General features: G+C 38.5%; 1 protein-coding gene across 3 annotated transcripts in view; it reads left to right on the top strand.

Moving 5' to 3' along the window:
* CKAP5 (cytoskeleton associated protein 5) overlaps window positions 1-21783 on the top strand; it is a 108467-nt gene that overhangs the window by 63482 nt on the left and 23202 nt on the right. For all 3 annotated transcript variants that reach the window (XM_081241141.1, XM_081241139.1, XM_081241140.1), the window contains exons 14-28: window positions 205-318; window positions 610-720; window positions 2565-2657; window positions 5048-5233; window positions 5763-5857; window positions 8895-8952; window positions 9045-9170; window positions 9784-9923; window positions 10297-10471; window positions 11056-11169; window positions 12589-12717; window positions 16885-17079; window positions 17458-17593; window positions 18739-18827; window positions 21296-21421. In XM_081241141.1, coding sequence (XP_081097267.1) covers window positions 205-318; window positions 610-720; window positions 2565-2657; window positions 5048-5233; window positions 5763-5857; window positions 8895-8952; window positions 9045-9170; window positions 9784-9923; window positions 10297-10471; window positions 11056-11169; window positions 12589-12717; window positions 16885-17079; window positions 17458-17593; window positions 18739-18827; window positions 21296-21421 — 1887 coding nt within the window. The remainder of the gene's footprint in view (window positions 1-204; window positions 319-609; window positions 721-2564; window positions 2658-5047; window positions 5234-5762; window positions 5858-8894; window positions 8953-9044; window positions 9171-9783; window positions 9924-10296; window positions 10472-11055; window positions 11170-12588; window positions 12718-16884; window positions 17080-17457; window positions 17594-18738; window positions 18828-21295; window positions 21422-21783) is intronic.

Below are 21783 nucleotides of genomic sequence, written 5' to 3'. Positions count from 1 at the left end.
CCCCGTGAATGATCTTCAGGAGGTCTGTCTGCCCTTGAAATTGCTAAATTCTGTAGGCCCAAAAATATGGGTCTTTTTGTTGTCGCTGTTGGTTGAGTGATCCCTCATTTGAATCAAATTTTTGAGGAATCTCTAACCCCAAAATGTCTAAGAATCACTATTCTAAATCCTTTAGTGGTTTAATATTTTTCTGTTTGCTTTTAGCCTGGCGGGCCACCGAAGAAGGGGAAACCAGCTGCACTAGGAGGCACCGGGAGCACTGGAACCAAGAACAAGAAAGGGTTGGAGACTAAAGAAACAGTGGAGCCTGAGCTCTCAGTCAGTATTGTACAGTATATGCCTCAAACTCAAAACCGCGGAGAGTCATTGCCTATGAGGAGATTCAAGTTCTTTCTTTTCTGAGTTCTGTAACATATAGTTAATGGATGTCTTTTTAGCTTATTGAAACTGTGCCTTGGACAAACTTCCCCTTTACAGTAGTATAATAGAATCCTCAGATACTAAAACACACCTATGGGAGTGTTCTTGTCGTTTTGGCTGGGGTATTCTTACATTCTTGCCATCTGTTTCCTTAAGCACTTATTAATGTTAATGTTTTGTATCTTACAGATAGAAGTATGTGAAGAAAAAGCTTCAGCTGTCCTTCCTGCTACCTGTATACAGCTTCTAGACAGCAGTAACTGGAAGGAAAGGCTGGCCTGTATGGAAGAGTTCCAAAAGGTGGGTGCACAGGGATGAGTTGAATGTGAAAGAAAATTACATCATACAGAAGTGATGAATTGATAAATGAAGGGCTAGTCCTAATTGCTGTATTTTATAACCAGTGAACATGTCTGCAGGGTGTTAACTAAAGATGAGGTGGGGTTTTTATTTGCTTTTTAGCTGTGTAGTATTTATCTTTCAACATCTGTTTTCTGTGGCTTCTATCAGCTCATAACCTAAGTGATGCATATTCAAGAAAATTTGGTTCATTCTGAATTATAAGGTTTACATAAATTTTATTTTATTTTATTATTTTATTTTATTTTATTTTTTTTTTGCGCTACGTGGGCTTCTCACTGTTGTGGCCTCTCCCGTTACGGAGCACAGTCTCCGGAGGCGCAGGCTCAGCGGCCATGGCTCACAGGCCCAGCCGCTCCGCGGCATGTGGGATCTTCCCGGGCTGGGGCACGAACCTGTGTCCCCTGTATCGGCAGGCGGACTCTCAACCACTGTGCCACCAGGGAAGCCCCTATCTTATTTTTAATTATTATTATTTTTATTTTTTATTTTTGGCTGTGTTGGGTCTTTGTTCCTGCGCTCAGGCTTTCTCTGGTTGTGGTGAGCGGTGGCTACTCTTCGTTGAGGTGTGCGGGCTTCTCATTGCGGTGGCTTCTCTTGTTGCAGAGCACGGGCTCTAGGCACACAGGCTTCAGTATTTGAAGCACGTGAGCTCAGTAGTTGCAGCATGCAGGCCCTAGAGCGTGCGGGCTTTAGTAGTTGCGGCGCGTGGGCTCAGTAGTTGCAGTGCGTGGGCTCTAGGGCGCACAGGCATCAGTAGTTGTGGCACACGGGCTTAGTTGCTCTGTGGCATGTGGGATCTTCCCAAACCAGGGATCAATCAAACCCATGTCCCCTGCATTGGCAGGCGGATTCTTAACCACTGTGCCACCAGGGAAGTCCCTGAATTTTAATATTATGGTATTAAACTTACTAGGCAAACAGGTCTCTTCACGTAAACCACCTCTCATCCATTTCTATGTTTCCCTCTTTGTTGTCATGATTCTCAGAAGAATAGACATTATCACTTGGTATGAGAATCTTCTTTAAAAAAAATCTGTGTTGGACAGGAGCATGGTGGTTTATTTTGGCACACACTCTTTGATTCTAATGAGGAGGGGTGTGGAGAAACTGCAAGAATGCTGCGACTTGTGCCAGGAGTCCTGGCTTCCAGTCCTGCATCCACCACTCAGGCTTAGCCCTGAGGTGTGCTTCTTTGAAACCTGTACTTAAATGCTTCTAACCTACTCTACTTTGCTGTTTTTAGGAAAATTGAATAAGTCAAAATATGTATAAGCAGTTTCTGTCATACACTGGGCAAATTAAAACTGTTACTGTTACTTTCTATGGGGCAAATTATTTGTGAATTCCTGAAATGTGAAAAAAAGAGTTTCAGTGGCATCACTATAACAACCATATACCAAACATCCAACTTAAAAAACAAAGTAGGGCTTCCCTGGTGGCGCAGTGGTTGAGAGTCCGCCTGCTGATGCAGGGGACACGGGTTTGTGCCCGGGTCCGGGAAGATCCCACATGCCGCGGAGCGGCTGGGCCCGTGAGCCATGGCCGCTGAGCCTGCGCATCCGGAGCCTGTGCTCAGCAACAGGAGAGGCCCGCATACCACACACAAAAAAAAAAACAAAACAAAACAAAAAAACAAAGTAAACAAGCTCTCTCTGTGACACTCCTCATTTCCGTTCCCCTCCCTCCTTCAAAGGTAAACACATAATTGATTTGGTATATACTGTTCCCTTGGAACTAATTGTTAATCCCTTAACTCTCATACTATCTTGTTTTACTTCAAGGCTGTTGAACTAATGGACCGAACTGAAATGCCATGCCAGGCATTAGTGAGGATGCTGGCCAAGAAACCTGGATGGAAAGAAACTAATTTTCAGGTATATTTAAATTAGAGATTTAATGTCTTTTATTGAAGTAATTTTCATTACATCATCCTATGGTGTATTAAAGAGGTAGAGTTTGGTAATTTTTAGCTTGTTCTTTTTTTTAAAATCACTCAGCCAATGTGTCATGTAATTTTAAATGAACAGTGGAATGTGTGCATTTTGATTAAACACATAACTCTAACTTTGTGCATTTAGGAGTTTATATATATACAAATACTTATTGTTTGTTAATTCATATGTATGTATTTTTCTCATTATTTAGGCCTGGAAGCCCTCTAATATAGGGAGGGATGAACAATGAGATAGCTTTCTTATTTCTTTGCATAAAAAATAAATGTAGTCTTTAAATTGCTAATAAAAAATTACCACATAATCGGTTTAACTCATTAACTGATAATAGAGATGAAATTGAGCAGTACTGTTATTTAGTCTAAAAAGTAGGTGTAAAGGTAGGTATAGGAAAGTAATACATGAAGGAAAATGAGAAAAGAGTTTTCTTCTCCTCCTCTAGACATACACAGAGCTGATGGGAAACAAAAGTTTGAAATGTATCAGGTTTATTTTTGGCTTCCTGCTAGGCTCTTTTTTACTTCTGTTTTGGCGCCTCTTCTTCTCTGTTTAGGACCTTAGCTCCCTTGCTCATTGTTCCCTTAGCACTGCGTTATAACCTCATCCATACCATCCAGCTCCACAAAGGTTTCCCGTGCCAGAAGGTTCTGATACTGCCTTCTTCCCCTCACACCACCACTTTTAAAACTCCCCTTATGTAGCTTCTCAGATAGGTGAAAGAAGCACACCTGATTTGAGCTAATACCCTTCTTTGTATTATTAGATCCATAACAAGAGATAATTTTATATCTTTTTTTCCTTTATAGCAACTTTCCTGAGGGTATAAAATTGTTTTAAAGGGTTTAGTGCAGCTGTTTTTAGTCTATACACATACTTAGCAACTCCTACCACTGTTTAATTTTAGAATATTTTCATCACCCCAAAGAGAAACCCCTTACCCATCAGTAGTCACTCTCTATTCCTCCCCAAGTCCCCACCCCCAGTCCCTGGCAACAATTAATCTACTTTCTCTCACTATGGATCACTTCTCCTGGACATTTCATGTAAATAGAATGATGTGGCCTTTTGTGTCTGGCTTTTACTTAGCATAATGTTTTCAAGGTTCATGCATACTGTAGCATATATCAACTCTACAGTCTTTTGTTGCTAAACAGTATTCCATCGTATGGATATACAACATTTTATTTACCCATTCATAAGTTCTTTGTTTTTTCTTCGGCTGTGTCATGCAGCACATGGAATCTTAGTTTTCCAACCAGGGATCCCACGACCCTTTCATTGGAAGCGCGGAGTCTTAACCACTGGACCACCAGGGAAGTCCCTGCCCATTCATACGTTGATGGACATTTGCACTGTTTCTGCTTTGGGGCTATTGTGAATAATGCTACTATGAACTTTCATGTACAAGCTTTTGTGTGAACACATGTACATACCTAGAAGTAGAATTGCTGGGTCTTATGGTAACTCTGTGTTTAACTTTTTGAGGAACTGACAAACTGTTTTCTAAAGTGGCTGCACCATTTTATCTTTGCACTAGCAGTGCAGGAGAGTTCCAGTTTCTCTGCTTCCTTGCCAACACTTGTTATTTAAATATTCAAACAGGACAAAGGGAAATATTTTTGGTCAAAAGTGTCTGAAGTCCCAGACATCTGCCATCATCACATTAATATCTTTAAATTGTTTTTCACAGTTCCTTCCATTCTTCCACTTAAAAATCTACAAATTCTTTAAATCTCTCAAGTTCTAGTGTGTGTGTGTGTGTGTGTGTGTGTGTGTGTGTGTGCATGAGGGTTGTAATTCTTTTTGTGGGCAACTCTAGTAGGAACTCTGAATTAGTATGGTCATTTTATTATGTATTTCAGGATGTATGCTCAGTACTATATGCAGATAACCATAGGAGAAGGAGAATATAGAAATTATATTTTTCAATTCATAAACTTCATGTGGTAACATTGCTTGTTAATATTTTAAAACACTGAGTTTTTTTTTCTGTCTTAGCTGTCAGCTACATTAATTGGTAACAATTAAAGGATAAAAATTATTTTGTTTCTTGGTTTAAAATTTGATTTTAGTTTGGTCATGTTCTCAGCTGTTACATCTTCAGGCTGCTATAAAAATAAGTAAATAAATAAATGTCTTTGGGCAATTCCCTGGCGGACCAGTGGTTAGGACTTGGCACTTTCACTGCCGAGGGCCCGGTTCAGTCTCTGGTCAGGGAACTAAGATCCCACAAGCCGCGTGGCACGCCCCACCCCTGCCAAAAAAAATGTCTTTGGCTTACTCATAACTTTCTGATACTTATCCTTGTTCAGGTGATGCAAATGAAGCTTCACATAGTTGCTTTGATTGCCCAGAAGGGAAATTTTTCCAAAACTTCAGCTCAGATCGTCTTAGATGGCCTTGTAGACAAGATTGGAGATGTGAAATGTGGGAACAATGCAAAAGAAGCTATGACAGCAATAGCTGAAGCTTGTATGTTGCCATGGACAGCTGAACAGGTTAGTGACACAGAGCTCTCTTTCCTCAAGTTTTCCCAGTTTTTTCCCAAATTTTAATTTAAAGTTATTAGTTAAACTTTAGTTCTTTTCTTCTCAAGTAAAACCTTTTCTGATACTGTTTTACTTTTACCTTTAGTAATTTTTGCACTGTTGCCTGATAATTAAAAATGTCTTAGTCAAGAATATTCTATTAAGAATGAAAGTAATTTTCTCTTAAGACATTATCATCCAGAGTGACCACTAATGAAAAGTCGTAAACAGTCCAGATTGCCTTTTAAGAAAATTTTTTTTATTGAAGTATTAGTTGATGTACAATACTGTGAGAATGCTTTTAATACTTCTGTCACTTACTTCATTTTCTTGTGTAAATTGAATATTTCATTCCTAAGGCATTCTTGCAGTTGTGTTAGCATCAGGAAAACCATGCTTAATCCACTACTGCCTTAATGTCAAGCTATATTTCTGTGAGAAATATGAGAGAAAACGCAGATCTGTTTTGTTTTTTTGTATGTTTGTTTTTCCACTCCAGGTTATGTCAATGGCTTTCTCACAGAAGAATCCCAAGAATCAGTCAGAAACTCTGAATTGGCTATCAAATGCAATAAAAGAATTTGGTTTTTCTGGGTAAGTCAGAAAGAAATCAAGTACATGTTTTGCCAGTCTCTAACTGGTGATTATATTTGTTGTAGCTATTGCTGCTTATTTCTGAGAAGCCAGAGCTGGATTGTCTATAATTTATATAAAACAAGACTACCTTTGTTCCTGAAAAGCCTATATTGGCTTGTGCTCCTGCATTTTGATATCCACTAATATTAGAGTTCTCTAAGTTATTTTTCCTTAGGTATTTGTAACTGTCCCACAGAAAAGCCAATTCCAAGGATTCCTAGTCAAATACATTTGGAAAATACTATATAAAATCACACTTGTTTAGAGATATGTAGTGCACGTTGGAAAATTAAAGGCTCTCAGAAGTCCTGCAGTTGAGACACTTGTTTAACTCACTCTTTCCCAAAGTTATTTGCCTATTGAACACATTTGTTTACAGTAGTCCCCCGCTTATCTGTGGTTTCACCTTCCACAGTTTAAGTAACCCACAGTCAACTGCAGTCAAAAAATATTAAATGGAAAGTTTCAGAAATAAACAATTTATAAGTTTGAAACTGTGGGCCGTTCTGAGTAACATGATGAAATCTCACTCTGTCCTGCCCGGGATATGAATCATTCCTTTGTCCAGTGTATCCCACCCATCAGTCACTTAGTAGCTGTCTCAGTTACAGATCGATCCTTGTGGTATTGCAGTGCTGCTGTTCAAGTAACCCTTATTTTACTTAATAATGGCCCCATGGGACTTCCCTGGCTGCCCAGTGGTTGGGACTTTGCCTTCCAATGCAGAGGGTGCGGGTTCGATCCCTGGTCAGGGAGCTAAGATCCCCCATGCCTCGTGGCCAAAAAACCAAAACATAAAACAGAAGCAATATTGTAAGAAATTCAATAAAGACTTTAATAATGGTCCACATAAAAAAAGTCTTAAAAAAAAATTTGCCCCAAAGTGCAAGAATAGAGATGCTGGCAATTTGGATATGCTAAAACGAAGCTGTAAAGTGCTTCCTTTAAGTGAAAAAGTGAAAGTTCTCAACTCAGTAAGGAAAGAAAAAAATGGCATGCTGAGGTTGCTAAGATCTACAGTAAGAATCTTCTGTCCATAAATTGTGAAGGAAAAAGAAATTTGTGAGTTTCACTATTGCACCTCAAACTGCAAACATTGTAAGTGCTTAGTTAAGATGGAAAAGGCATTAAATTTTTGGGTGGAGGACATAAACGGAAAGAAAACATGACTGATGGCAATGTGTTCCACCCAAAAGCATGCAGGCTATGAAGATTTCAGTAAGGGATCCCCTGAAACAAGTGACACCAAACCATTTACTGCAAGTAAGGATGGGTACACAGATTCAGAAACAGGTTGGGACTGAAAAATGTAAAAATTACAGGAGAGGCTGCATTTGCCAGTGAAGCAGCCACTGCGTTTCTGGTAGAGTTGAAAAAATTGATTAAGGAGAAAGAACACACTCACATAACTTTTATTACAGTATATTGTTATAACTGTTCTATTCTGTTATTAGTTATTATTGCTAATCTCTTACTGTGTCTAATTTATAAATTAAACTTTATCATAGTTCCATAAGTATAGGAAAAAAATAGTTTATGTAGTACTATCCACGGTTTCAGGTATCCACTGGGGGGTCTTGGAAGGTATCCCTCCCAGATAAGGGGGAACTATTGTATTTTACTTAACAAAATTTTATAGACTTACTTCATGCCTGGCACTTTCTAAATAATAACTCATTTGATTCAATCATCATTAAAAACCATGTGAGGTATTGTTCTCTCCTTTTATAGATGAGGAAACTAGGGCACAGAAAGCTTAAGTGATCTGCCCAAGTCATAGTTAGAAAGTGGCAAAGCCAAGATTTTTTTTTTTAATAAAGTTATTTTATTTATTTATTTTTGGCTGCATTGGGTCTTCATTGCTGCACGCGGGCTTTCTCTAGTTGCGGCGAGCAGGGGCTACTCTTCGTTGTGGTGCGCAGGCTTCTCATTGCGGTGGCTTCTCTTGTTGCAGAGCACGGACTCTAGGTGCGCGGGCTTCAGTAGTTGTGGCACGCAGGCTCAGTAGTTGTGGCTTGCGGGCTCTAGAGCTCAGGCTCAGTAGTTGCGGTGCACAGGCTTAGTTTCTCCACGGCATGTGGGATCTTCCTGGACCAGGGCTTGAACCCATGTCCCTCGCATTGGCAGGCAGATTCTTAACCACTGCGCCACTACGGAAGTCCTGGGAGAAAAACATTCTAGTCGAAGGGAACAGCAAGTGCAAAAGCCCTGTGGCAGGAGCACACGTGATATATTTTAAAAGAGCAAGGAGTCATTGTTCTTCAGAATGCAGTTGGAGTAGAAGAGTGAGGGAGTAGGGAGTGGTAGGAGATAAAGATTGAAGAAAGAACAGGGGCCCAGGTTGTGTAGGGCCTCAAAGTTTTGAATAAATTGGAAACCATTAGATAGTTTTGAGCAGGAGAATACAAGGATTACTCAGACTATAGTCAGAGAGAACAGATAGTGAAGATCAAGGGCAGAAGCAGGGAGACTAATTAGAAGGCTACTGAAATAATCCTGTCAAGAAATAATATGGCTTGGAAGTATTATGACTCAGAATATATTTTGAAGGTAGAACTAAGCAAGATATTGAACTTAAGAGAGAAGAGGAGTCAAGGGTGACTCTGAGGAGTCAAGGATGGCCTGAGCAACTGGAGAATGAAGTGGCTGTTTACTGAGATAGGGAAAACTGTGGGAAGAACAGGTTTAGGGGGTCGGGCTGTGGACAATCAGGAGTTTGGTTTTGACAGATGTAGGATATCTACTAGATATAAAAATGGAAATGTCACAAAGGCAGTCGGATATATGAATCTGGAGTTCAGGAAAGAGATCAACACTGGATTGATCTAATGCATATAGATAGTATTTAAAGCTTACTTTAAATGAGTGTAGAAAGAGAATAGGTGAAACTCAGGACATATCTAAAGGAAGCTGGTTCTGGAGTCTGGCTTTATAAAACTCCATTGAGTATTTTGAGGTTTCACTTGTTTTTCATTCTAAGTATCATTTCTTCTAGATTGAACGTGAAAGCTTTCATTAGCAATGTGAAGACAGCTCTTGCTGCAACAAACCCGGTGAGTACATACCAGCATGTATGGGAAGAGTAGTAAGTACAGCCATGTTTATGGTTCTGTTCTGATCTGAAAAGTTCTTTTTGTTCTGCCAGGCTGTGAGGACTTCTGCCATCACCTTGCTTGGCGTGATGTATCTGTACGTTGGCCCCTCTCTGCGAATGTTCTTTGAGGATGAGAAGCCTGCCCTCCTATCCCAGATAGATGCAGAATTTGAGAAGGTAAAGATTCCACAAATGATACAATCCATAGTTGACTTGAGAATGCTTATATTAGTTAAGTTTAAACTTTTAACCCTTGGAATGAAGAATATGTATGTATTTGCTTTTATATGTATAAGGTATCCCTGGGAAGAATTCATAAGAAATGGATGATTTTGTGAGGAAGAGAATTATAGATAGCTATAGTATAGGATGGGACATTTTCCTCTTTGTAGCTTTGGAATATCAAACATTTTGAATGTATTACCTATTCCAAAAGTACACTAAATATAACATTAAATTTTGTTTTAAGTAAAAAGAAACTTGACCTTCCTTGAATAAACTTTCTAATTGAAATTGCTAAGTTTTGGCAGACTTGCTCTGTATTGTCTTGGGCATACAAGTCAAAAGACAGCTTTATGATTGAGAAGTCAGATTCTAATAGGTTTGTATAAAGATATCTTTTGTCACATAGTCTCAAAATTGGAATCTAAGTAGGAATTAAAATATGTGCTGTGTGAATATTAAGCATTTTGAAGGAATATGAAAGTTTGACACAGGTACCATTCTCTAACCAGTTTGCTCTCATATTCTTCATCAAGTTCATTAGCCTCACTGACTTATTTGTGTGTAGATGCAGGGACAGAACCCACCTGCTCCAACCAGAGGGATTTCCAAACACAGTACAAGTGCTACAGATGAAGGAGAAGATGGAGACGAACCAGATGATGGGGGCAATGATGTTGTGGATCTTTTGCCAAGGACAGAAATCAGGTTTGTTGCTAATGATTTATTTGATGTATTATGCGTAATTCTTTTTTTTCTTTTTTTTTCTTTTTTTTTTTTGTGGTACACGGGCCTCTCACGGTTGTGGCCTCTCCCGTTGCGGAGCACAGGCTCCGGACGTGCAGGCTCAGCAGCCATGGCTCACGGGCCTAGCCGCTCCGCGGCACGTGGGATCTTCCTGGACCGGAGCACGAACCCGTGTCCCCTGCATCGGCAGGCAGACTCTCAACCACTGCGCCACCAGGGAAGCCCTATGCTTAATTCTTAATGGTGTCTTCTGTTTCTCAGTCAAGGGTACTTCTGTGACATCATTGTTCTTTTAGGCATCTGGAATTAAGGATTCTGTCTTTTTTTTTTTCAGTGATAAAATCACTTCAGATTTGGTGTCTAAGATTGGTGACAAGAATTGGAAGATCAGGAAAGAAGGCCTAGATGAAGTGGCAGGTATTATCAATGAAGCAAAATTTATCCAGCCAAACATAGGTGAACTTCCAACTGCCTTGAAGGGTCGACTCAACGATTCAAATAAAATCTTGGTACGTAGAATATATGCCTGTTTTTTTCTCTCCCCTCTCTGCCCCTGCAAGGGGATCCTTTTCAGTAACCTTCACCAGCAAAAACAGAAAAGAGTTAGTCACTCTATTGCTTTGAACTATAAATAGCTTCCTTTAATTTCTTAAGTGTGCCTCAAGATATGTCGGTAGATGGCAAGTTTTTTAATCAAATTTTCATGAATCTCAGATTTGCTGTTTACAGGGCTCTGATATTAAGTATTTTTATATAAAACTGCTTGTAATGCATATAAACAAGTTAATTTCTAATTTTTAAATTTGGATTTTTAAGTGAGATTTTTCTTAAACTAGGCTTTACCTTACTTTAAAATTATAAAGCATTGTAATCTCTAGTCTAAAATTCTAATATTCCAATTTTATGAACTGATGATAAAAGGAGACGCCATCACCCAAAAATTATTCATAAGCTGATTAGTATCATAATGAGCTGATTTTTTTTAAGTAGGCCAGAAACTTCCTACTGCATTGACTATGTAGCAGCAAACTTGCAAAACTTTGAGCACACCTTGCTACGGTTTGAACATAAGGTGTTGGCTTTTCCCACCCAGGTGCAGCAGACGTTGAATATCCTCCAGCAGTTGGCAGTAGCCATGGGCCCAAACATCAAGCAACACGTGAAGAACTTAGGCATCCCTATCATCACAGTGCTTGGAGACAGCAAGGTAATCCTGACTCTTTTTACCACAGCTCTGTTCTGGAATAGGCCAGCCACATGACTGGGCTAAAAATAATCCCTTTTTTTATTTATTTATTTATTTGTTTTTATTTTTGGCTGTATTGGGTCGTTGTTGCTGTGCACGGGCTTTCTCTAGTTGTGGCGAGCGGGGGCTACTCTTCGTCATGGTGCACGGGCTTCTCATTGCGGTGGCTTCTCTTGTTGCAGAGCATGGGCTCTAGGTGCGTGGGCTTCAGTAGTTGTGGCTCGCAGGCTCTAGAGTGCAGGCTCAGTAGTTGTGGCGCACGGGCGTAGTTGCTCCGCGGCATGTGGGATCTTCCTGGGCCAGGGCTCGAACCCGTGTCCCTTGCATTGGCAGGCATATTCTTAACTACTGTGCCACCAGGGAAGCCCCAATCCTTTTCTTACATGTAAGAGTGCATGTAAACAGTTTATAAACTTTGTTAGAGAAGAGAATATTAGGAGGAAGATAGTAAAAATTTTTACCTCCCCAGGCATTATTAAGGTGATCAGATATCTCACTTACTAGCTTTGTGACCCTTAGATAAGTTGTTTATCTTCTTTGAGGTTCAGTTTTTTATCTATGAAATTTAATTCTTACAGAATTAAATAAGCATCTGTACATAAAGTACCTGTACCTGTCTCATACAGTATGTACTCAAAAAATGGTTGCTATTATGGTTATGATATCATTGTTTAAGGTGTTGGTATAAAGAGTGAATAAACATAAATTTTGGATCATGTATTTTATTTTCTACCTGTTCCCTCAACTACTAGAGTAGGATCTTCTGGTACTTCAGTAAGATATTTGCAGTTTCACAGTCCTGGAATTTGTCGCATTGAAAGTTGCAAGCTCTTATGTTTATCCTTAAATGAATATTCGAATGTCTCTTTATTTTTGTGTAATTCATTTAATTTGAGGAATTGGACTATTTTAATATTTTTCACATCAGTAAGTCGTTCTCATTCTATGAATGCAAATTAATATAAAAACAAAAATGTTCAGTCAAATTGTTAATTTCAGTCTAACTATTAAGAGTTCTCTAACAGGTAGAATTACATTCTTTAGCAGATAACCAGGGACATAAGAGTCCCCAGAAGTTCAGGAAACAAAACCTAAGAGTTTGTTCCCCTAACATGATATTTTATGCCCAGGTCACTGTTTTCCCTAATTAACTGAGTATAGGATCTTTACAATTTGGAGTTTTATGTTTCTAATTTACTTTGGAGTTTTAGTACAACATGGATCTACATTCTGTTTCAAAGAAGATGAAGTATGTTCCAAGTACGTTCATATGGACTTTAGAGAAACCTCCATTGTTCGTGTTCATAAAGTAACAGGCTTTTCACTCCCTACCTCCAAACCATAGCAGTGTTACCTTTACTGATTCTCTCTTCCATTCAGAACAATGTTCGAGCTGCTGCCCTAGCAACTGTGAATGCTTGGGCAGAACAGACTGGCATGAAGGAATGGCTGGAGGGGGAAGATCTTTCTGAAGAGCTCAAAAAGGAAAATCCTTTCTTGAGGCAAGAGGTTAGTACCACAAATATGATTTGCTTTACTCATGTCTTTTACCTTCACAGAGGTTTGGGCCTACCTAATAAACATACATGAATGGATAGAATGAGTTCCATTATAAAATTGCTAATAAAATGAAACCAAATTCCTGGAGCTTTTTTATTCATGTGCCTCCTTTTCTTTTTTCCTTTCATGTGCTTTTTTAACAATAAAACTTTTAAAGGATTAGCTTTTTTGTGAAGTTTTCTCTTTTCTTGAACTCTTAAATGGTAAAGTAAGAGGTTTTAATCATGACATAAAAATAGTTCAACATTCAAAAATCTACTATCATTGTCACCCATCATACCAACAGGCTAAAGAAAAGTCATATAATCCTATCAGTTGACACAAAAAAAAGGATTTGAGAAAATCCAACAGCTATTCATGTTAAAAGCTGTCAGTAAGTTAGTAATAGAAGAGAATTACTTCAAGTTAAATAAAAAAGCATCTGCAAAAAACCTCTATAAATGATAATATTCTTAGTGGTTAAAAACTGAATGCTTTCCCCCTAAGATCAGGAACAAAGCAAGAATGTCCACTTTCACTGCTGTTACTCAGCATAGAACTGGAAGTTCTAGTCACTGCAATAAGGCAAGAAAAAGAAATGAAAGGCATACAGTTGGAAAAAGAATAAATAAAACTATCCCTAACTGCAGATAACATGACTGTTTACATAGAAAATTCCAGGAAATCTACAAGTAAACTCCTAGAACTAATAAATGAGTTCAGTAAGATTGCAGGATACAAAATAAACAGTCACATTTGACAAAACTCAATCACATTTCTTTATAATACATTGAACATATGGAAACCAAAGTTACAAATACAGTACAGTTTACAATCACTCCAAAGAAAATGAAATCCTTAGCTATACACTTAACAAAACAAATACAAAATATGTCTACTGAAAATTACAAAAATGCTGATGAAGCATTCAAGGAAGACCCAGATAGATGTAGAGACATGCCATGTTTGTGGATTGGAAGATTTAACATAGTAGAAATTAGAAATGTCAGTTCTATACATTTAATGTATACATAATTGATGTATACATTTAATGTAATTCTTATCAAAATTCAAGAAAGTTTTTTTATAGACAAAGTCAAGGTTATTTTAAAATTTATATTCTAGCTAAAACAATCTTGACAAAGGAAAAAAAAATGGAAAGAACCTCTCTACCATATATTAGGGCTTACTAAATTAAATTGCTAACATAATCAAGACACTGTGGGGAATTCCCTGGCAGTCCAGTGTTTAGGACTCCATGCTTTCACTGCCAAGGGCTCGGGTTCAACCCGTGGTTGGGGAACTAAAATCCCCCCAGCCAAGCTGTGTGGCAAAAAAAAAAAAAAAAATACACTGTGATAGCAAGGGGTAGGAGGAAGAGGATAGACACAGATAGGTGGAGCTGAAGAGGAAACCCAGAAGTAGACCCACACAACTATGAGCAACTAATTTTCGACGGTGTTTCCAAAGTAATTCAGTGGAGGAAGTGTGGCCTTTTCAACAGATGATGCTGGAGCAGTTGACATCCAGAGGCAAAAAAAAAATAAACCTTACCTAAACCTCACATCTTACACCAAAATTAACTCAAAATGGATTATGGGCTTAAATGTAGAACATAAAACTATAGAACTTTTAAAGATAACATAGGAGAAAACCTTCAGGATACAGAAATTCTTCAGGCAAAGAATTCTTAGACTAGACACCAAAACCACAATTCATCAAAGAAAAAATTGATAAATTGGACCTCATCAAAATTAAGAACTCTTACTCTGCAAAAGACCATGTGAAGAAGATGAAAAGACAGGCTGGGGCTTCCCTGGTGGCGCAGTGGTTGAGAGTCCGCCTGCCGATGCAGGGGACACGGGTTCGTGCCCCGGTCTGGGAGGATCCCACATGCCGCGGAGCGGTTGGGCCCGTGAGCCATGGCCGTTGGGCCTGCGCGTCCGGAGCCTGTGCTCCGCAACGGGAGAGGCCACAACAGTGAGAGGCCCGCATACAGCAAAAAAATAAAAAAAATAAAAAAAAATAAAAAAAAATAAAAAAAAAGAAAAGACAGGCTGGAGTGGGAGAAAATATTTGCAACCTCTATGTCTGATAACAGACTATCATCGAGAATATATATATATATAAAGAACTCTCAAAACTCAACAGTTAAAAATCTAATTACAAAATAGGCAAAAGACATGAACAGACATTTCACTGAAGAGGATATACAGATGGCAAATAAGCCCATGAAGGTGTTCAACATTATTGGCCATCAAGGAAATGCAAATTAAAACTGCAATGAGATAGCACAGACAACTATCAGAATTAGTAAAATAAAAAATTGTGACAACACCAAATTCTGGCAAGAATGTGGAAAAACTTGAACACTTTCCTGGTGGAAATGTAAAATTGTATAGCCACTCCAGAAAACAGTTTGGCAGTTTCTTATAAGACTATATGTGTAGTTACTATATGACCCAGCAAATCTTGGGCATTTATTCCAGAAAAATGAAAATTTATGTTTACACAAAAGCCTATATACAAATGTTCATAGCAGCTGATTCGTAATAGCCAAAATCTGGAAACAGCCCAGATGTCTTTCAACAGGTGAATGCTTAAACAAACTATTGTATATCCATATGTGTAATACTATTTAGCAGTAAAAGAAACAAATTATTGATACATGCAACAAGTTAGATAAATCGCGGAGGAATTGTGCTGAGTGACAGTTCCAATTCCAAACAGTTACATACTATATGATTCTATTTATATGAGTTTGAAATCTCGTATTTTAGAAATGGATAAACAGATTAGTGGTTACCAGGGATTAGGGAGTAGGAGGAGGGAAGTGAATGTGGTTATAAAAGAGGCAACACATGGGATCCTTGGGATGGAGCTGTTCAAAATCTTGACTGCGGGAATACACTAACACATGATAAAATGGTAGAGAAAGCAATATAGACACATACACAAATGAGACAAAATCAGACTGGGGCAATCAGTATGATCAGTGGATTGTATCAATGTCAGTATCCTGGTTGTTTATACTATAGTATAGTTTCATAAAGTGCTACTGTTGGAGGAAACGGAGTAGAGTGCCTGGGATCTCTCTCTATTATTTCTTATAACTGCATGTGAATATACAATCATCTCAATAAATGTCTCAACTAAACAATAAATGCAGGGCTTCCCTCGTGGTGCAGTGGTTAAGAATCCACCTGCCAATGCAGGGGACACGAGTTCGAGCCCTGGCCTGGGAAGATCCCACATGCCGCAGAGCAACTAAGCCCGTGTGCCACAACTACTGAGCCCGTGCTCTAGAACCCATGAGCTGCAACTACTGAAGCCCGCGTGCCACGACTACTGAAGCCCATGCGCCTAGAGCCCACAAGCCACAACTACTGAAACCCTCATGCCACAACTACTGAAGCCCATGCGCCTAGAGCCTGTGCTCTGCAACAAGAGAAGCCACTGCAATGAGAAGCCAGCGCACCACAATGCAGAGTAGCCCCTGCTCACCACAGCTAGAGAAAGCCCATGCGTAGTAATGAAGACGCAATACAGCCAAAAATGAATAAATAAATTTAGTTTTAAAAATTAATTTTAAAAATAAATAAATAAATAAATACAGATTTTCCTGGCGGTCCAGTCATTAGGACTCTGCTTTCACTACTGTGGCTGGGGTTTGATCCCTGGTCGGGGAATAAGATCCCACAAGCCACACGGCATGGCCGAAAAACAAACAAAACAAAAAACGAATATTTTAGAGATATAGAGAAAAACTCTATGTAAGGCAGAAAGCAGAAGTCCTGGTAGAACTTGTCATCTTCTGATCAAATAAATATTTTGCATCTTCTCTAGCTGAATAGTTCTTAGAATTAAAAAAAAGTGTAAGATGCATTAAGAACTATTAAAGCTTTATAACTTAATGCTCAAACATGGTCCAAAAAACTGTGGCCTTATCTTAGCTGATTATCTTCATTGCATGTTTATCATTTCATTGGACAATGGAAATGACTGATTTCACACTGGAAAGTTGTAGTGTGAGAACTAATTCAGTGTTTGGTACTGATAAAATCATTAAGCTGAAGATCATAAATAATGACAGTTTTCTACGTGCCGTGTGTAACTGGTCTTTATTTCTTTTGGCAGCTTCTGGGCTGGCTGGCTGAGAAACTACCGACTCTCCGTTCCACCCCCACAGACCTTATCCTTTGTGTTCCCCACCTCTACTCCTGCCTAGAGGATCGCAACGGAGATGTGCGAAAGAAGGCCCAAGATGCCTTGCCATTCTTCATGATGCATTTAGGATATGAGAAAATGGCCAAGGCTACTGGGAAACTAAAAGTACTACTACTTGTTGCTGCTGTTAAAAGCCATTTAGAAAAATATTGAACATGAATTTATATAGGCAAAAGATCATATTACCTCCTATGAGTCTCAACTTGAAATCCCAGTGAGAGCAGAAATAAAATGTTTAGTAGTGTAGAACTTCTAAAGACTCTGCTGCCTTTGCAGGGGTGAAAGTTGTGACCTTCTAGAATGGCAGCTAATTTGCTGTGACTTCATAATGTGTTACTTCTCTTGCACTGTGTGCTGCCTCCCTTACTTCATTGCTATTTCGAAGCTAGGAGCTCCAGGATTTGACAGCAGGTCTGTTAGTAAGCATAGCATGAGTATATGTCGTTTATGTGGCCTCTCACCTCTGTTATATTGTCTCCCTAGCCAACGTCTAAAGACCAGGTGTTGGCCATGTTAGAGAAAGCCAAAGCTAACATGCCAGCCAAGCCCGCTGCACCTGCTAAAGCAACTTCCAAACCCGCGGGAGGATCAGCTCCAGCCAAATTCCAGCCTGCCTCAGGTAACTCTAATTTTGAGAAGGTTAAAGGGGAACGAAATAGCCAAGGGAACTCTTAAAGAAATAGAAACCTTCATTTTTTAATCACATTTCCTCATGGCTTAGATCCCAAATCCTCCCTCCATCTCCTTACCCTCCTTTCATAAACATTTGTCAAGTTACCTGTTTTATGCCAAGAACTGTGCTGAGGGTCTAAGGATGGTTAATTTGATTTCCAACTCCAAAAAGGAGTTTTGGAGTATCACAATGAAATACTCCAGAAAGCAAGTGCTCAATCTTTTAAGGTTTCCACAACTATTTTCTGCTATTGGATATTACAGTTAGAAGGAGAATTGGGACCATCTAACTTAACCCTCTTTATCAACAGGTAAGGAACACCAAAGGTTAAGTGACTTGCACAAGGCCAAACAGCCAGCCAGTGCCTGAGCCAGCAGAGACCTCTGCTTAACTCATTCATAAATGAGTTCCCCTTTCACTACACTTGGCTGTTTGCTGATCCATTCTAATATTTACTAAACTTCTTCAAGGGAGAATTCTTGATTTCTTCATCCTAATGTTAAAATTTCAAAATGTACAAATAGAACACTAACCTGAAACCACTGCTCTTCTAGACTTATTGCTTAAGCAAAATAATAATATTCTGTTTAATGGGGTAGAAATTATTGATGCTATAAAGTTAGAAATTTTACATGTGTTAAATTTTTGGTATCAAAGTATATATTCATTTATAACATTTATTGGGATCTTGCTATATGGTATATATAGTTTACTGTAGTATCAAAGGTGATACACTCTTCCCTTAAGGAAGTATCAGTCTAACAAAAAGGTTTTTTAACTGCTATTTAGAAAATGGTCTTAAACTGCAATTTAAATGTTGATAAAGGAGATGTAGATTTTCTGAATTAATTTCATAAGGAAATCGGGGGGAAAAAAGATTAGGAAAAAAATCTAACTGAAAGTGCTTTAAAAATGGATACATTTGTTTAAAAAAAACTTTTCAAAAAAATAAAATAAAAATAAAAATAATTTTTAATAGATATATTTAAAACTACTGGCTTTCTCACCATCATTATATATTTAACCTGCCCAGAATATAGTGATATTAGTTAGAGTTTATATTTACAGTACGTGCTTTTTTTTTCTCAAAGCACCTGTTGAAGATTCTGTTTCTGGCACTGTAGAACCCAAGCCTGATCCAAAAAAGGCCAAAGCTCTAGGAGTTTCCTCTAAAGCAAAGGTATGTTCATTCTGCAACTTAGATGTAGAATTGCTTTTAATTGTTTTATACACTGAGTCATTCTTTTAGCCAAGATCATATTACATATGAAAGATTATTACTACTCTTGATATTATCTAATTATAAAGTATTTATTTATACAAGTTTCTGTGGCTCACTTTTTTTTTTTTTTTTTTTGGCTGTATGTGGGCCTCTCACTGCTGTGGCCTCTCCCCTTGTGGAGCACAGGCTCCGGACGCCAGGCTCAGCGGCCATGGCTCACGGGCCCAGCCGCTCCACAGCATGTGGGATCTTCCCGAACCGGGGCACGAACCCGTGTCCCCTGCATCGGCAGGCGGACTCTCAACCACTGCGCCACCAGGGAAGCCCTGTGGCTCACTTTTAATGTTACCTCAAAACCAAGACTCCTATTCTCAAGAGCTACTGCCAGGGTTTCTGTCGTCCAGGTTTTGAGGGGGATTTTCAGTAGTAGGCAACTTCCTTTAAATTTGGCAATTAAGTCATCATATTAGAAGGTGTTCTGATTAGACTAAAAGGAAGGATCTTCTGTCCCCACACCAATGGGATTTGATGCATCACCAATCCTTTTAGCATCCATGCAGAGTTGGACAATTTAAAGAAATGTTTTCAAATGCTTGACCTTAAATATCCCCTTTGTGTTTTTTCATTTAATTAAGTTTTTGAATCACAGCAGATTGTCATCAGTTTCTATATCAAGATTCAGAGCTTGTCACTGTATTCAGAGAATTGACTGTTTAATACTTAGAAAAGGAAAATTGCAGAACTGTGCAATCAGTAGTAAATCTAATAGTAAATATAAATAGAGAAAACTGTTTCATTAACTGCATGTAACTGATGAAAGTATGCAGAGTATGAAATGTTTTATTATCCAGTACATTTATTATTACATCCACATTATAGAAGGGGCACTCTGTGGCCAGTTACTAATTTTCCCTCCCTATGCTTGGGTCCTTCAACTCAGTGAGTTAATTTAAATGAGTAATTATCTTCTGAACTATCCAGTGAAGCTGTTGTTTTCCTGTCCTTCTCCGTCTCCTCATCCCACATTTAACAAGCGCTTATTTCAGTATTTTGATCACAAGTGCTTTGAAGTATTTTTGACTCTGGTGTTTTTTTTTTTTTTTTTTTTTTTGTGGTACACGGGCCTCTCACTGTTGTGGCCTCTCCCGTTGCGGAGCACAGGCTCCGGACGCGCAGGCTCAGTGGCCATGGCTCACGGGCCCAGCCGCTCCGCGGCATATGGGATCCTCCCGGACCGGGGCAGGAACCCGTATCCCCTGCATTGGCAGGCGGACTCTCAACCACTACGCCACCAGGGAGGCCCTTGACTCTGTTCTTAATGCCACTTTCTTTTCAGTCTTTTGCAGTTTACGAAGCAGTTTCACATAAATGATCTCAACATTTGTTTTGACTGAATGACTTAAGTGTTTGAACTAGAAAGAAATGCTGGCCTACTAAAAATAGCAGACTTTTGCTATATTTATAATATTATAATAATAATTCCAGTAATGAAATTCAAATTTTACCTTAAATATGTATGCCATGTGTTCACAGTTTCTTTCCATCTGATACAAAGATTCTAAATCTTGGATTCTTTTTAAAAGCCACTTTAAAAAAAATCTATCTATCTATCTATTTATTGGCTGCATCGGGTCTTAGTTGAGGCATGCAGGATCTTTCGTTGCAGTGTGCGGGCTTCTCTCCAGTTCTGGTGCACGGGCTCCAGAGCACGTGGGCTGTGTAGTTGTGGCACGCGGGCTTAGTTGCCCGGTAGCATGTGGGATCTGAGTTCTCTGACCAGGGATTGAACCGGTGTCCCCTGCATTGCAAGATGGACTGTTAACCACTGGACCACCAGGGAAGTCCCTAAAAGCCACTTTAGTAACTTAAGTATTTAAAATGTTTCTAGCAAATTTCTCTCTAGAAACAGATTCAAAGGGTCTCCAGTTACAGTAATGTTATAGAGATACATTTTATATACAGAGAAACAGAAAAGTTTTCTCAATTAAGTTATGTGAAATGTGTGTATACCATTCAAAATGTCATTAATATGGAAAGCTGTAAACATTGTTGAAGATTTCAAGAAAGAAAAGAACTATCCATTATATGTCAGTTATATCAATAATTTTTTTAAAAGAACTATCCAAGAAACAAAAATAGCCTGTAACCCAGACCAATGATATATAATAGCAGCTTTTCCAACCACATCACATGCCAGCCCAAGGACTAACCAACAGTTACTTAAGAGTGCTATTAGAAACATTTTTAGAAAACCTGTACACAAACATATCAAATGCAAGATTCTGTGGTTCATTTTTTTGTTTCATTTGGAATATGATATAGAAAGGTGTCTCTGGTTTATATAGTGCCCTTTTGCTGGGCAGTAACAGCGAATTCCCAAGAAGTAGTAGTCTAGCTAATCAGTATTCCCTGTACCTTGGTTGTAGACTGCACAAGGAAAGAAAGTGCCAAGCAAAACCAGCTTAAAGGAAGATGAAGACAAATCTGGTCCTATTTTTATTGTTGTTCCAAATGGAAAGGAGCAAAGAATGAAAGATGAGAAAGGATTAAAGGTAAGGAAGAAATAAGAATCTTCAGGAGTTTTTTGCTTGTCTGTTTTAGTTTTGTTTTGTAATCAAGAATAATTTTTCTGTCTGATTCATATCATTGTGAAATATCTAATAATTAACTGAATCTTTTGTTTATAAATTATATCTTGTTTCTGTAAGACTATTTTTGGGGGGTTTTTTGTTTGTTTTTAGAATCAAAGACTGGAAAGTAGTCATTGATTTTTTATCAACTACACATATGTAATATGCTACTCCTTTATTCTTTCTTGTACCTGACACCTTAAAGATAGATTTGGTAACTATATATGGCTAGTTTGATCATTTTGCTTTTTTTTTTTAACATCTTTATTGGAGTATAATTGCTT

This window comes from Mesoplodon bidens (assembly GCF_964165515.1).
Source record: "Mesoplodon bidens genome assembly, chromosome: 7".
Taxonomy (NCBI): Eukaryota; Metazoa; Chordata; class Mammalia; order Artiodactyla; family Ziphiidae; genus Mesoplodon; species Mesoplodon bidens.
The sequence above is the reverse complement of the archived record's forward strand: the minus strand, read 5'-3'. Positions and strand labels throughout refer to the sequence as shown.